Here is a 15,065-nt window from a genome sequence, read left to right as displayed (position 1 = left end):
GGCCTATAATCTGACGGTATGTGGTCACGTGAGCTGTGTAGAGTCGCGTGTCAGTAATCGGATGAGCCTCTGTCATTGGCAGACTGGACTTGGCTCTGAGCGCCTCGGACACCTATTGACAACATATACTCTGCTGCGTCACTGACTTTAATCTGCAGCTGCGTCAAATAGCTCAGACAGTCAGGACCATACCGGAAACCTGGCAGCCCTGCCTTCAAAATAATTGTAGAATTTCAAATGTGTTTCAGGGTGACTACTTCATCGATGCACACAGAAAAAGGGCACAAAACAGTCAATCATGTCGCACCCAGTCCACAAAGCAAAACAGTGATGTCTCTGCACGTTTCAGTGTACAGTGACATGATGGTTTTCTGTTGGTCCTCACACACAGAACAGAAATTTCAATGCAACAACTTTTGCTCCCATTTTACAGGGTTAAGTTTAAGATCAAAGTGTTTTTTTTTTTAAATTGGTTTGCAGATTTGTTAAAATCCATCTTAGTGAGCTTCTCCTTCTCTAACATGATCTATCCACCTGACAGGTGGCATATTAAAATACTGACACAGTGTCATTACTACACAGGTGTGTCTTGGGATGGTCACAACAAAAGGCCACTCTATACAGTGACATAGATGTCACAAGTTCTGAGGGAACGTGCCATTGGCAGGCTGCCTGCAGGAATGTCCACCAGAGCTGTTGCCTGTGAACTGAATGTTCATTTCACAACCATAAACTGTCTCCAGTGTCGTTTCTAATCAGCATCAGTGTCTAAAGGTTCAGTGTCTTTTTGGGGCGAAATATATACAGTGGTAGTAGGAGCACTCGGGGCAGTGACCCCCAAACTGGGAGACTGGCTCTGGCAGATATTCCAGGAACAACATCTGAAGCCTCAGACCAGAAGTGTGCAGTCCTAGGAACAGCTAAGATACTGTGCAGAACCCTCAAACTTACTGATACGGGTGAGAGGGTGGATACTTTATGGATACTATTACTTGGATAAAAGCACAAAAAATGCTCTTAGGGCTGCAACAGAAGCACCAGAAAATACTCAAATTTGAGAAACTGAAATCTGATGTTTGCTTTAAAAATAATCATTTGCTTGTCAAAATTGTTGCAAATTATTTGTTGTTTATGCATCTAAAGCCAGTTTATCGTGAGGGCTGGTTGGTTGGACTTCTGCTATGCTAAATAGTCCCTGATGATCTGATTTGATAATAACATTAAGAAATGAACACTGATAACATCAGCCTGGAGGAACAGAGAGATGGGCTGGCTAGGATACTGTCCGTTGAGTATCTTATCTGGACAATTAATAACAGTTCAAAGGTTTTCATAAATATCTGATATTTGTGTATCCTTTCCTTGTTCTCTGTACATCATATAGGCTAATTATTTATGCTCACTGGATGAACGTAAGGGGTAATATTGTTATATGACTGTGTTACACACTGCCAAGAGGAACGTGCATGTCTCTTTGAATTGTTTTAACTTCTGTGTTGATTGTAAGTTTGTAATGAATGCACAAATTCTGCAAAAGCAATTAAAAGTTTGATCATAAAAAATTAACACGGATGCAGTCACTGATAAGCTAAAACATAACGTGCACCAGATGTCCGCACTTGCAACCATCACCATAAACCCTTAGCATGCATTTTTATTTTCTTCAGGCTACTTATTTTCATTAAACAGTTCCTCCTCATTTTGGTTCGATTATTTGTCTTTTATTTTGAAAGTCCGTACCAGAACTTCCACCCCGATCTGTGTGACTTGACACTTCAGTTGCTAGGGCGCAAACTCCATGGCAACCACACCACTGAGAAGGAAAGTTTAGATTTTAGGTTTTTTGTTTTTTAATTGATAAGCATGCAGAAGATGACGTCTCTCTTCCATAAACTCAGAGGCGACACTTTGACATAAAAAAATGCCAGCCACAAAAGTTATTAAGCCAGAACCAGTGGAAGCTGCGAGAAAGACCCTCGAGAAAACCAAACCGGTGAAGGTACGGGCGGTTAACGGAGGACAAAGTGAACTCAAAGTACCGGCTGTGCGTAAAAGTCGCGCGTCGAGCTGCCCGAGGTATCCGCAGCGGGACAGGTGTGAGCATCGCACCGGAGCGCAGGGCGCCGCAGTCCAAAGAAGCTGTGATAGGAGGACCAGGTCCAGCTCCACCGCCCCCAAACCGTCCACAAACTGCCCCAGGACAAACCCGGACTATCGGAGGGCGACCAACTCTGTGATACATGCTGCCGTTAACCCAAAATGCCAGGAGATGATCGCCTGTCAGAAGGAGCAGCGGGGGGTCAGGGCTGAGACGAGGCACGCAAGTCAGAGGTGAGACAGAAGACATATGTCTGGGTGTCCTTTAAAACAAGAATCTGTAGTTAGTGTCCTTCCACCCCATGTGGGAACATTGATTTGTATGTAATATAAGGGGTTTTTGTCCCATATGTTCTTACAAATTTCTTTAGTGGTAATAAGATGGTGAAAAGACTGAATAATGGTATTTTTTTAGCATACAAAATACATACTTGAACTGTATAATAGTTGTTAGGTGGGTTAAATAATCACTGCAGAGAGTATATATTTTGCCATTTTTCCACGTTACCACGTTTAGGCTGTTTGCATGGAGCATTTGAGGTCTCATGAATGTTTTCATTAAAGGGACAGTTCACCCCAAAATCAAACATACATATTTTTCCGCTTACCTGTAGTGTTATTTATCAGTCTAGATTGCTTTGCTGTGAGTTGCAGAGTGTTGGAGATATCAGAAATAGAGATGTCTGTCTTCTCTCCAATATAATGGAACTAGATGGCACTCGGCTCGTGGTGCTCAAAGCACCCCAAAAATACATTTGAAAAGCTCAACAACAATGTCTCTTTTCAGAAATCACGACCTGGTTACTCAAGATAATCTACAGACCATGTTGTGAGCAGTTTCATGTAGGAACTAATTTCATTCATGTACTCATGGATGAGAGGCTTTGCTTGTGACAGTGTAAAATGTAAACATTAGGGACTGTGCCCACCAGAGCGTTTTTTTTCTACTGAGGTGGGCATAATTATTTTGCAATGGGAGCACCGTGTCTTTACGCTGAACTACAAAGTAGGACGAGGTGCTGGGCAGGAATTCTACACCAAGCACTGCCAGTTGGGCAACATATTGACCTCCACAGATATTCCACATCAGAGCAACCAGACGTAACCAAAGCATCTCAGCTGAAAAATTGCAGTGGCTCCAAAGCATTCTGTAACACACACAGCTGGGTGTTGTCTGTGGAGTGCCTGGCATTTTCAACTGGGAAAAAGACCCTTTGGTGGACCCAGGGCCTTCATGGTCTCCTCCTTGGCTGAGCTGTAACGTTTGCAAGCTGAGTGGCACCAGGTGAGCTAGCAGTAGATTCATGCTTCTTTCTGCGTGGTGATATAGTTGGTGGGTGCAGTTTGGTAGAGAGAAAATAGTTCCTAAATGAAACTGCTCACAACAAGGTCTGTGGATTATCTTGAGTAACCAGGTCATGATTTCTGGAAAGTGAGACTGTCTATGTTTACACACACACTAATATTTCACCATTATTCTGAATAAGACAATATTCTGAATTTAATGGAGCTTATGTAAACAGCATATTCGTTTTGGATATTCCGATCTAGGGCTTTTTCTGAATTTAGTATTTTCCAGTGAAGATGTGGGATATGCTGATATTATTAGAGTTTCAGTAGCATTATTTGGACATTTATACAGCACATTCACAATATGCGTCTCAGTATTTGATTTTTACGGCAGTTTGCAACACACGGTCTCTTAGCTGTTTGCGGTCAGCTGTGTGCGTTGTGTACAAACCAAGTTGCCAACAGTTTGCAGGGCTGTGGGGCAGGAGATGCGTGCTCAAAAGAAAAGCAAACATTACTGGTTAGAAGGAAAAACACCTACTTTTAAAAATGATGAAAGACTTAGATATTAACATGTTTTTGAATATGACAATTTTTGCAGCACTGATATTTTCTGTGTTAGCACAGTCCAACAAGTCCACCAGCAGTAGGAAACTTTGAAAAAATCCTATTTTGATGGAAAGAAGCAAAATTACAAGCGTCGCTAGCTGTTCCACTTTTACCACATTTTGACAAGATAAACAACATGTTGGGGCATGTAAATCCAAGTGTGCACGGCTGCATGTTAAAAGGAATATTAGTGGAATATTCTTTTTCATTATTCATGTTAAGAGCTTAGTAGGAATATTGTCTTTGTCAGAATAAGGCTGATGAGTTTTTCAAATGCTGAGTGCCATCTAGTTCCATTATATTGGAGAGAAGACAGACATCTCTATGGCCAATATCTCCAACTCAGCAAATTTAGCTTTAATTCAATTCAATGTTTTTATTTGGTTTGTTTGCAGCTCTAAGCCTGAGATTCACCAAACATAATTTTGTTGTATATCTACAATGACAATTAAGTGTCTTATATCTGTCTTTGACAGATATTTTACTTGTGGTTTTCACACCCTTATCTGTGTGATTACTTTTAGTTTGAATGGATCAAAATGACTAATCAGATAATCACACTGTCTTAATTTGCCTTGTGAATCTCTGCAGCCTGGAGAAAATGAACCTGCAAGTCTTGAAGACAAACACAGCTGTAGATTTTTTCACGGAACAGTTTACTATTGGATAAAGGCGGAAAATGATCGCTGATAAAGGAATGATTGGGCATTTCATTGTCTCTATACAGAAAAAAACAAAGTTCTTAATAATCTTAGTGAAATTTTAGAAATGTAGGAATTTTATGTTTTCCATCTTGGAGTAGATGTGTGTTGGGGCACACTCATGCCAGAAATGAGCTTTGAGGAGTAAAACAAATGCTTTCATGCCCCGAAGCTTTAATAATATTCAGTGTCTCAGGTTTAATGTCATGGCATTTCTTATTCTTTAGTCCAGAGTGAAAAGAGACAAAAATAAAACAGGCCTTTCAGTCTGATTTCAGACTTGTCGGCTGCTCTCCAGCTTTAGGGAGTGTTTACTTTAAAAGGCAGGTAAACTGTCCTGCAGTATCCTCCTCCTCCTGTTGCTGTCTGTGGCCATCTGTTGCAGTGGATTAATCCCACATGCTTTACCACCCACTGGCATGACAGACCTGCAGGTGAAATGCTGTTTGTTTGACTGTTTGAGATTTCACTTCTACCAGGAACCACGTGTACTGTGGTACTGTGATGATCATTGTCTCCAACAAACATCATATGTAAGGATTTTTTATTGCCCAAACATTAAAAATATTCAGTATTTCGCAAGTAAAAATAAATAAATAAATAAATAAACATCAGAAAATAAAGAAGAGGAAGAAGATGTACTTCATTAATCCCAGAGGGGGAAATAATTTTTTTCCCACTCTGTTGCCATACACACAGGCCCAAAATACACACACATGCTCAAACAATGCCTTTGCATGCATTTAATGGAGAGATGTCACAGCGAAGGGGCAGCCTATTGACAGGCGCCCCGAGCAGTTTGGGGTTCTGATCTTTGCTGAATGGCACCTTGGCAGTGCCCAGGGGGGCAAACTGGCATCTCTCCAGCTACCAGTCCACGCTCCATACTTGGTCTGTACGGGGACTTGAACTGGCAACCCTCTGGTTCCTGAGGCAAGCCCCTATGGACTGAGCTAATGCCGCCCCAGATGAAGATAATTTTTCACAAAGGAAATATTCTCTTTCTGTTATATCCCGTTATACATCTGGTGAGCTCTCCGATTTTGGGATCCTTGTTGGGATGGGAACCAGTGGTCTATCATATAAAACAGTAAATGTGGGAAAGGTAACGCCTGCACACTTAACTCTATGCCACAGAAGTTTAAAAGTGACGTCCAAGACTGCAGCCATGGAGTCAACATTCCCTGCTGTATTATATTATGTAAGCAAGCACAGCTATACAGTATATGCTGTACCAGTGATCGTCAACTGGCCACCACATTCGGCCCACCAAAGCTTTCCATACAGCCTACAGAATATGAATTAATTCAGAAAATGTGAGGAAGAAGAAAATGCATTACAGTATTTAGGATATCTACTATTTTCCTATATTGAAGCGACCCTCAAAACTAGGAATGATTTACTAACCCCAAATATGCATGTTTGACCTGTGGGTACTAAAGACATTATAAATCCATCTGCCAGCTAATTATTAGTGTTAGTGATGCAGCAGGATCAGGCAAGCTTACTTGAAAAATATCACATGTCAAAAAGTGACAGCAGCGTCCTGAGTAAGTTATTAATAACTTTTAGAAACACTGCATGCAATTGTTCTCCTTTCACTGTCTCCTCCCCTCTCTCTGTCACTTTCTCCCTGTATCTCTCACACACATTAACTCTGCTGCGCTCAGTCCAAGTCTCTGTTCTTAATCCTGACAACGTGCTACTGTAATGCATAAAGTTCAGGGTTTACAGGTCGGATTGGGTTTTGGTGGTCGATTAAACCATATTTTGCTGGTTGGCCAGTTTGTATTAAATTTGGGAAGCTGAGACAAATTCCCATCCTATAAACTTTATAAATGGGATGCTGCATGTGCCATATCTTCATGCAAAAATGGGGACAAACTCATAGCTCTTAATTAACATTTTGTTTTATTTTATTTCTGCATGCTCTTATTAAACTTTTTTTTTTCCACTTTACATTATCATAACATCTTTACACATTGGCATGCAAAGGTTTGGGCACCCCTGGCCAAAATTCCGTATACTGTGAGTAGTTAAGTAGAAGATGAACTGATTTCCAAAAGACATGAAGTTAAAGATTAAACATTTCTTTAATATTGGAAGCAAGATTGTTTTTTAATTTTAATCTTTTACAGTTTCAAAATTACAAAAAAGGAAAAGGGTCTGAAGCAAAAGTTTGGCCACCCTGCATGGTCAGTACTTATTAGCGCCCCCGTTGGCAGGTACCACGGCTTGTAACTGCATTTTGTAACCAGCTAAGAGTTTTTCCGTTCTTGTTTGGGGGATTTTCACCCATTCTTTTCTGCTTAAAGCTTCTAGTTCTGTGAGATTCATGGCCCGTCTTACATGCACTGCTCTTTTGAGGTCTATCCACAGATTTTTTTTTAATGATGTTTAGGTCAGGGGACTGTGAGGGCCATGGCAAAACCTTCAGCTTGTGCCTCTTGAGGTAGTCCATTGCGGATTTCAAGGTGTGTTTAGGATCATTGTAGGAGCCATCTTTTCTTCATCTTCAGCTTTTTTACAGATGGTGTGATGTTTGCTTACAGAATTTGCTGGAATTTAACTGAATCCATTCTCCCTCCACCTGTGAAAAGTTCCCCGTGCCACTGGCTGCAACACAAGCCCAAAGCATGATCCATTCTCCCCGTGTTAAACAGTAGGACAGGTGTTCTTTTATGAAACTCTGCACCCATTTTTCTCCAAACATATCTTTGCTCACTGCATCTAAAAAAGTAATAAAAAAAGTAAATAAAATAAAGTCTGGCCCCCACAGTGTTTGCTTTAAAAAAGTAAAATTGACAAATCTCATTGATGACCCCTGCTCTTTACAGTATATGCATTGCAACATAATGGATTTACATTTTACTTCACACGGGATATCAAAAAATAGAACAAATAAAGACATTAACGCTAGCTGAATACAACTGTGAGCACCATTGTTGGTCGCTGCGTGGGATGTGAGGCTAATTAACTGCAAGTAACTCTGATAGCTAACGTCGGTGGTGGCAGATTTATCAGGACTCAAAAATCAGCCTGTTTTCACGAAAACCATTTGTTTCCATTCTATCACTGACACTTTTTCGCAAAATATTATTTATTTCCATAATTACATTTCCAGGACATAATTACGTATTGATGTGATCCAACCTTTTCATGCACGTCCTGACTAAGTGAAGTGTTATTGTACTTTGTTACAATAATTTCCCCTCAACAACTGATGACAACAGATCAGGAAAAAAGGGATGGGAACAGGTCTTAAATTTATGCAACGCTAACAAGTGGAATATGCTTAGAATGTATCGGCTGTTTATTGGCTAATGCAGGAAAGGAAGGCTAGCCAACGCTCTGACAGGAACCTAGCATTACATTGTGAGAATATAAAATTATCATTTTACAAGTATGTTTCTGTTTCAGTCACAAAGCTTTCACCATCATCCCCCCGAACCCCAAGAAAAGAAGAGAGATCCAGAGAAGTAAGTCATCATCTGGTGTGTGAATCAGAGAGGATTTATATCATTGTTTTCCATGTTAAATTAATTGTTATGTGACATGTGATTGGTTGAGCAGAGGCGGAGGCGGAGCTCGCCGCATTAGAGGAGCTTCGTCTGAGCAGAGCAATGGCTTATGTCTCCATTAACCCCAGCAGTGTTGGTGAGACACATACAAGAGAAGATTTATCATCTTTAATATGTTTCTTGTTGTACATTACTGACTCTACAGGTCTGTGTGTGTGTGTGTGTGTGTGTGTGTGTGTGTGTGTGTGTGTGTGTGTGTGTTAATAGGTGGCTGTATGAGTCTGGAGGAAGTGCGCTTGAAGCAGCAGCAGGAAATGATGCAAGCCAAGAGGAAACAGAAACCGGTCTGACATCTTAAAACTCACTTACATTCAATTTTACATTTCAAGCATTCAGCTAAGATTAAAAATGATAGTAATTTTCAAAGTGCACACCAAACATTTAACATTTATTATAATGACAATTATTTTGAGATAGTTTGATAGTTGTGTAATGCATACAGCTCTACCCATCCAACCTGGGCTCACAGGACACGACAAATTAATCTGCATGCAGTGCATAGAGATTTAAACAATACTACAGAGAGCTGAAAAATACACAGAACCAATTCACATGTTTTATAATAATTAAATATGTATCCTGGAAAAATCAAAATATAGGATAATTAAATAGTTAATCTTGCCTTCTTTTTCATGGTTTTTAGACCACATTAAAAAGGAAAAGTTCACCAGCAAGATGACCAGTTACCCACTGCATGTTACTCACTGCATTTGTGAAAAAAACTTTGTTCTTCTAGCCTGCCTTAGCAGTGAACAGAGGAAAAAACATTCAACATTCTTCATTAAGTGAAGTAGTGATTATAACTGTTTAACAACTGTAAAACTGTTAAACAAAACAAACTCTCACACAACTTTTTCAGTATAATCCAAGTTTCATTTATCCATTTTCACTAAAACCTTACAATATAAAACACTCTCACCTATAAGAGTAGTACACCCGCTCTCGCAGAAAGAAATGGCCATATAGGTCGACTGTGCAAGCAATTTATCACGACCCACAGAGTGCTCCAGGGATGGGGTTTTTCCGTATGCTGACGAAGAAGTTAGCAACATCCTGGTTCCCTCATTAAAAGGTTTATGGGATTTTTACACTGGATTTTGGATTATAGTGGAAAAAACGGTCTGTGGCAAACAAACGCATATGATACCACGTTTTGATTAGCAAGATAATCTTCACAGATTAACACTGCTTTTAAGAATTCCGAAGCGTAAATTCAATCGCCAGAGATAAAAAGCTAAGGCCAGGCTGTAAAAACAAAATACACTACGGTGCACATGACTTAACTTTGCCCCCACAACAAGGCAATGAAGTCATGTTTGGCATGATTACATTCTGTAGTCTCATTTAGCCACTTGTTAGCAACCGCCTTTTAAAGACACATCAAAGCTTCAGAATTCACGTAGGGTATTTAGTGATGTATTTTATGCCGTAGAATAAAATGTAAACATCTCTGAAGCTCATTTTTTGGATACTATATTCAGCATTAAGGCATGCAGAGAAAAACCATGTTTCTTTCATAAATTCAACATAACACGTGGTAAGAAATTGTTATATAAATTGTCAGTTTGCAGGTGTAATATTCCTTTCAGTAAAAGTAGCAATACTACAGCATAAAAATAATCTGTTACAAGTACACACCCTGCCTTCATAATTGCACTTAATAAAAAGGCACAAAAGTATTGGCATCATAAATATACTTTACGTACCAAAAGTAAAAGTTCCCATGCAGAATGGCCCATTTCAGAATGTATTATTGGATTACAGTAATTGCAACTTAAATGTTGCAGCCGGTATTAATATTGCTTAACTACAGTACAGTAAGTAAATAAGTAAGTAGTTTAGTTTTTTTGCACCACTGGTAGAAATATTAGTGTAATTCAGTGCACATTTTTATGCTTAAATAATTCATGGTATGTATTTGCCTTGTTGTTGTTTCAGATGAAGAAACAAGTAATGGAGCAAACATCTGTACTGAAATGCTAAGCGTCACTTCTCCGTCTGTCTCTGCTGGGAGCTCAGCTCCTCGCTGTGGCTGTTGAACACAGTTTTAAAAATATTCAAATACAAAATGAAATGTAAAATTTCATTATTTGTATTGAAAGCATGACATAGCTCTAGCTATAGTTATTCTGTATGTTTTGTAAATAGTTGTTTAGTATGTTATACATTGTGTATTTCCCATAGAAAATATGTCTCATATACAAACCATACAGTTTAAAGGGGTTGTTCACCCAAATTACGAAAATAATTTTAACTTTTTTGTTTTCTCACTTATCACTTGAAGAATCTGGAAAAACACAAACTGGCAACCCAAAAGTTTTTTTTCTTAATGTTTGGCAGCATTACAAATGAAGCATTACAAATGGATAAAACAAAGCCATTTAATCTTACAAAGCCTTATTATTAGAAAGTGGTGCCCTCATTTGACTTAAGAATTGATTTGTGGCTCATTTCAAGATGTAAATACTTAATTAAAAACTTTACTAATGATGGAAACTAGCCATGTGAATAGCTTTAGTTTAAGCTGTCCAAGTTCTGAAATGTTTGTCTTTAAGATTTGTGTTGCTGCCGCCACCCACATACAATTGATGTTATTGGACTGCACCCATTTAAAAAAAACACATTTTAGAAACTCAGAAGCAGTGAGTTTCTCTAGAAGTGATGTAGAAGTGTTGTCCTAGTTACAGTAGATAATTTACAGAACAAAAATAAAGCATTCCTCTTAAGTCTGATATCATGTCAGTTTAAGTGTACACTGTATTGAGAGAATTTTCACAGCTTTACCTTGCTGTCAGACAGTGATTTCCAACAGAAAATTAAGTTCCTACAAGCTTTCTTTAAAGTCAGACTCAGTTAAGAAAAACATAAATTTAACATTGCTGAACACAGGAGCTGCTGGTCTACTGCTGCCTTGATCAGTCAGGATGTTTATATTATTGTGTGACTTTGGCATTTCAAGGAGCTGATTCAGATTCACCAAAGTCACACAATAACACAAATTAACTAACTGATCGAAGCAGTGGTAGACCAGCAGCCCCTGTGTTCAGTGAGCTAAAATTATTGTTTTTCTCAATGGAGTCTGGTGGCTTTGAGCATTTATGGGGAACTAAAGTTGTTAGCTGCTTCCCAGTCGAAATGGGCTGTCTTTTGGAAAGGTAAAGCAGTAAAAATACTCTCAATATAGCGTACACTTAAAGTGATATCGGTTTTTTTAGGTGGCTAAAATACCTTTTGTTGCTGACCCCATCCACAGCAGTACATTGCTTAACTTTTGTGTTGTACGCCTGCCTACTTCTCCAAACTGGGGTGTACTGACTGACATCTATTGTAGGTAACACACTGACCTCATAAGTACCTCATACAACCCCACCTGAAAAAAACAAACAATCCCTTTAAAGTGGGCCTATAAAGTTGCATAAAACACTCAAATAATGCAATCTCATAATTGTTCTCAACAACAGTAGGTGAGTAAATCTACTTTATTACTTTCCAGCATTGCAAAATTGACATTAATTACAGATGCCCGTAGCAGGCACACACAAACACACTCTTTAAGTGTTGTTAATTTTTCCTAAAGGTTCCTGAGTTTTTGTGTTGACTTAGATTGTTAAAAGTAGCATTATTATTATTCTTTTTTTATCTTATTGAAATCTACACCTGTGAAGCAGACATCAAAGGGCATTGACAAATATGCACATCATATATTTACACAGAAAAATTCCCCATAGTAGTTTAAATGTTGATCCTTGGACAGCTTTCACTCTTGTACCTTATTCAAGGCGTGGTCTGTAAACACATCATGCCATTCTTACATAGGGCGTGTATTACGCAGATGATCGGCAGAGATGTAAAGTGAGTCACTGTAAATGACTTCAAATCTGTTGTGCACTTTTTCACCTGTACTGAAACAAAACCAAGGCCAATAAAAGGAGCATGTGCAGTAAATTAATAACACTGATGTGTGTGTTTGTATTACTCATGTTGTGTCTCCACAAGCTTTCTTTTACTTTTAAGGATGATTTTAAAATTGTATCTCTGACACACAAGGCAAGGCAAGTATATTTATAGAGCATATTTGAAGGAGCTGTTGTGCCCTCTGACCTTTGGGAGGACAGATATTCAGAGCGAGGATTTCTGGCTGCTCCAAGGTCAAATCTGAAAAGTCATATTGATCATACTTTTGTTTGGACTGTGGAGCAGCCTCCCACCAAGTTTCAGAGAATCTTGAAACCCATTTTTTATGCCTCTGGGCCAGTGATGGCAGTGGAGGCATTACGTCTCCAGCTTGTCCCTCCGTCTGTCCGTTTTTCCATCCCTCCGCCCATTCATCTTTTCTTTTCTTCTTTCCTGTAAAGCACTGTATAACTTATATCAGAATTTTTTTTTAATCAAATTGGGGGAAGTAGCGCATTTGTTGGGGACTATTTTTAGCAGCGGATTAATCCACATTATATAGTATGCACATTATAGGAGTATTTGTGGCCGCAGGGCGGTGTATGGGGACTGAGTCATAAACTACTGTATGTGTGTGTTCATGGTGATGGAGGAACATATCACCCAGTTCAACAGTGTGGTCCACTGATGGGTTTTTATCAGTTTTGGGACAACATCAGGATTTGATACACACACAATACTTGTTGGGAAATACATTCACTGTTGCTTTTGGTCTTTTTTTAAGGTTTTTGATGACAGTAAGTAAAATAAAAAATATCACCTAAGTTTTCCTTTAAGAGTTGGGGGTAGGCATATAGGTTAGGGTTCGTCTCCAGGGAGTTAATTTCAGTTAATTAATTGTCTGTGCTGGGGAGTCACTACTTACATTTAATGGAGTTACATAATTAAATTACATAATAACTCTAATTTTAGTCTGTAACAGTTACTGAGAAAAAAAGTGGCCTATGTAATTAAATTACAATTACTGATCAAAATGGTAATCACAAAGGGGTTACATCGAAATATATTATTTTCGATAAAAAGCTTATATGTAGAATATAATAGTTATGTGTAAAAGTAACCTTCCCAACACTGTTCATTGTCCTGTGTGACAAGTTTGTGTGTGTTTCTGTCATTCTCTCCTCCACCAGCAGAGGTCGTTTTCTGCTTGTTTCAGAAGCAGTGAAGGTGCACACAGGGTGGAACACTGATGATGACCACATTGCATATTGTGTAAATGATGACTGACGTTTGTTTGGAGAACATCTGGCTCCCTGTAGGAATAACCTATCATAAAGAAGTTATGTTATTATATTATAATCGCGCATAATTTAAAATGCGAAGAGATAAGGTCACAGCCAAACATCACGAACCACTGGACAAACATCTTTGTTTTCACTGGGATGATTCTTATATTACAGTCACAGATTAAAGGACGGCCAGCTAAATGTCAGCATCGTGCGTCTGTCTCAGGCATGCATAATTAAAATGTCATATTAGGTGACTGAGACAGCCAACTACGCATGCGTGTGGGAGATATTGCAATATCTGTAGTTGAAGCAGCTGTAATTGTTTTGTGTAGCCATAATTGTAGTCCAATAGAGACGCCATTCAGTGACGCTGATGCTGCATTCAGGGAGTCCTCGCAAGCTCCGACTTTTTTAATGCCGAGTACTGAAGAGGTGAGCATATTATGCTATGGATGTATGTCTTTCAGGCAGTATTGTGCTTTCAACTAACTGTAGCTCCTGTAGCAAAGTGTATCTGTTTTAGTAGTCAGTCAGCAAACAATAATTCTAATTATTTACTTTAAGTGCCGCATTTTTGTTGCTGTATAAATCTTTAAAATTTTGAAGTTCGCCTCTTTTATCTCAGGAGGACGTGGGAATTTAAAATAGGGCCTATATTTTCCTTTTCTTTCTAAACCTCTTCAACGTCAGATTCTTTGAGAAAATATTTTCTTCTTACCGTGTTAGGGAAACATGACTTTAATGAAAAGTTTCTAATGACTGTGTTGGCACATTTATTGTCCCAAAAGTCAGTTCCTTTGATGCAAAGCTGTCTCAGCCCAGGAGAGACCTTATAGTACAGAATGTCTTCTATCAACCAATGATCTCAGAGATATGGCTTTTATCAGTCTATTACAGTTCTTAACAGAACACTGGAGTTGGAATTTCTGACAAAACTCCTCATGCTGTAATAAATTATCATCCATAAAATGAGCGACAGCCCAGATCCCTTTTGAACTCCTTTCCCCAATGTTCACAGATTGACTGCTGAGCAGAAGTGGTATAATGTAACAACATGATAATAGCCTACTTTGTAACAGTACTTAAGTATTTTTAGGGAGTATCTGTACTTTACTTGAGCTTTTATATAATCAGCTGTCACTTCTACTCCACTACATGTCCTACATTAAATGTAGGCCTATACATTTACTATTCACTGAAAGCATCAGAATCAGGGAGGGATTTATTACCAAGTAGGTTTTCATTTGGAATTTGCTTTGGTTATGGTGCATACATTAAAAATTACCACAAACATATTAAAAGGAATAAAAATAAAGAAAGTAGGCTACTGCAACACTGAAGACACCCAATAACATCAATGTAGAAGAGAAATATTACAATAAAACGACTATAATACTTGGACTAAAAAGTGCTATAGTTTGGCAAATATGTGCAACAAAGCTGTTTATAAATGTATCAGCTGATAAGCTGTGCAGGAGGTGCAAAATATTAGTCAGACAATGCGTAAAAGTTCTTACAAAATTACTACAAAATATGGAAGGAAGCAGGGAAAAGAAGAAAGAGACAGACCGATGAAGGAAAAGGAGGGAAGGAAAAAATCCTTA

At 38.7% G+C, this 15,065-nt stretch overlaps 1 protein-coding gene across 1 annotated transcript; it reads left to right on the top strand.

The window, feature by feature from the left end:
• Positions 1 to 1,795: 1,795 nt before the first annotated feature.
• On the top strand, positions 1,796 to 12,205 carry LOC117265121 (uncharacterized). Its single transcript, XM_033639541.2, has 5 exons — positions 1,796 to 2,331; positions 8,118 to 8,176; positions 8,271 to 8,354; positions 8,486 to 8,562; positions 10,217 to 12,205. The coding sequence occupies exons 1-5, from the start codon at positions 1,922 to 1,924 to the stop codon at positions 10,259 to 10,261; spliced, it is 675 nt and encodes a 224-aa protein (XP_033495432.1). The 5' UTR covers positions 1,796 to 1,921; the 3' UTR covers positions 10,262 to 12,205.
• The last annotated feature ends 2,860 nt before the right edge of the window (positions 12,206 to 15,065 follow it).

This window comes from Epinephelus lanceolatus, chromosome 20 (genome assembly GCF_041903045.1).
Source record: "Epinephelus lanceolatus isolate andai-2023 chromosome 20, ASM4190304v1, whole genome shotgun sequence".
In the NCBI taxonomy this organism is placed as follows: domain Eukaryota; kingdom Metazoa; phylum Chordata; class Actinopteri; order Perciformes; family Serranidae; genus Epinephelus; species Epinephelus lanceolatus.
Note: the sequence above shows the minus strand (reverse complement) of the source record. Positions and strands in the feature narration are given on the sequence as shown.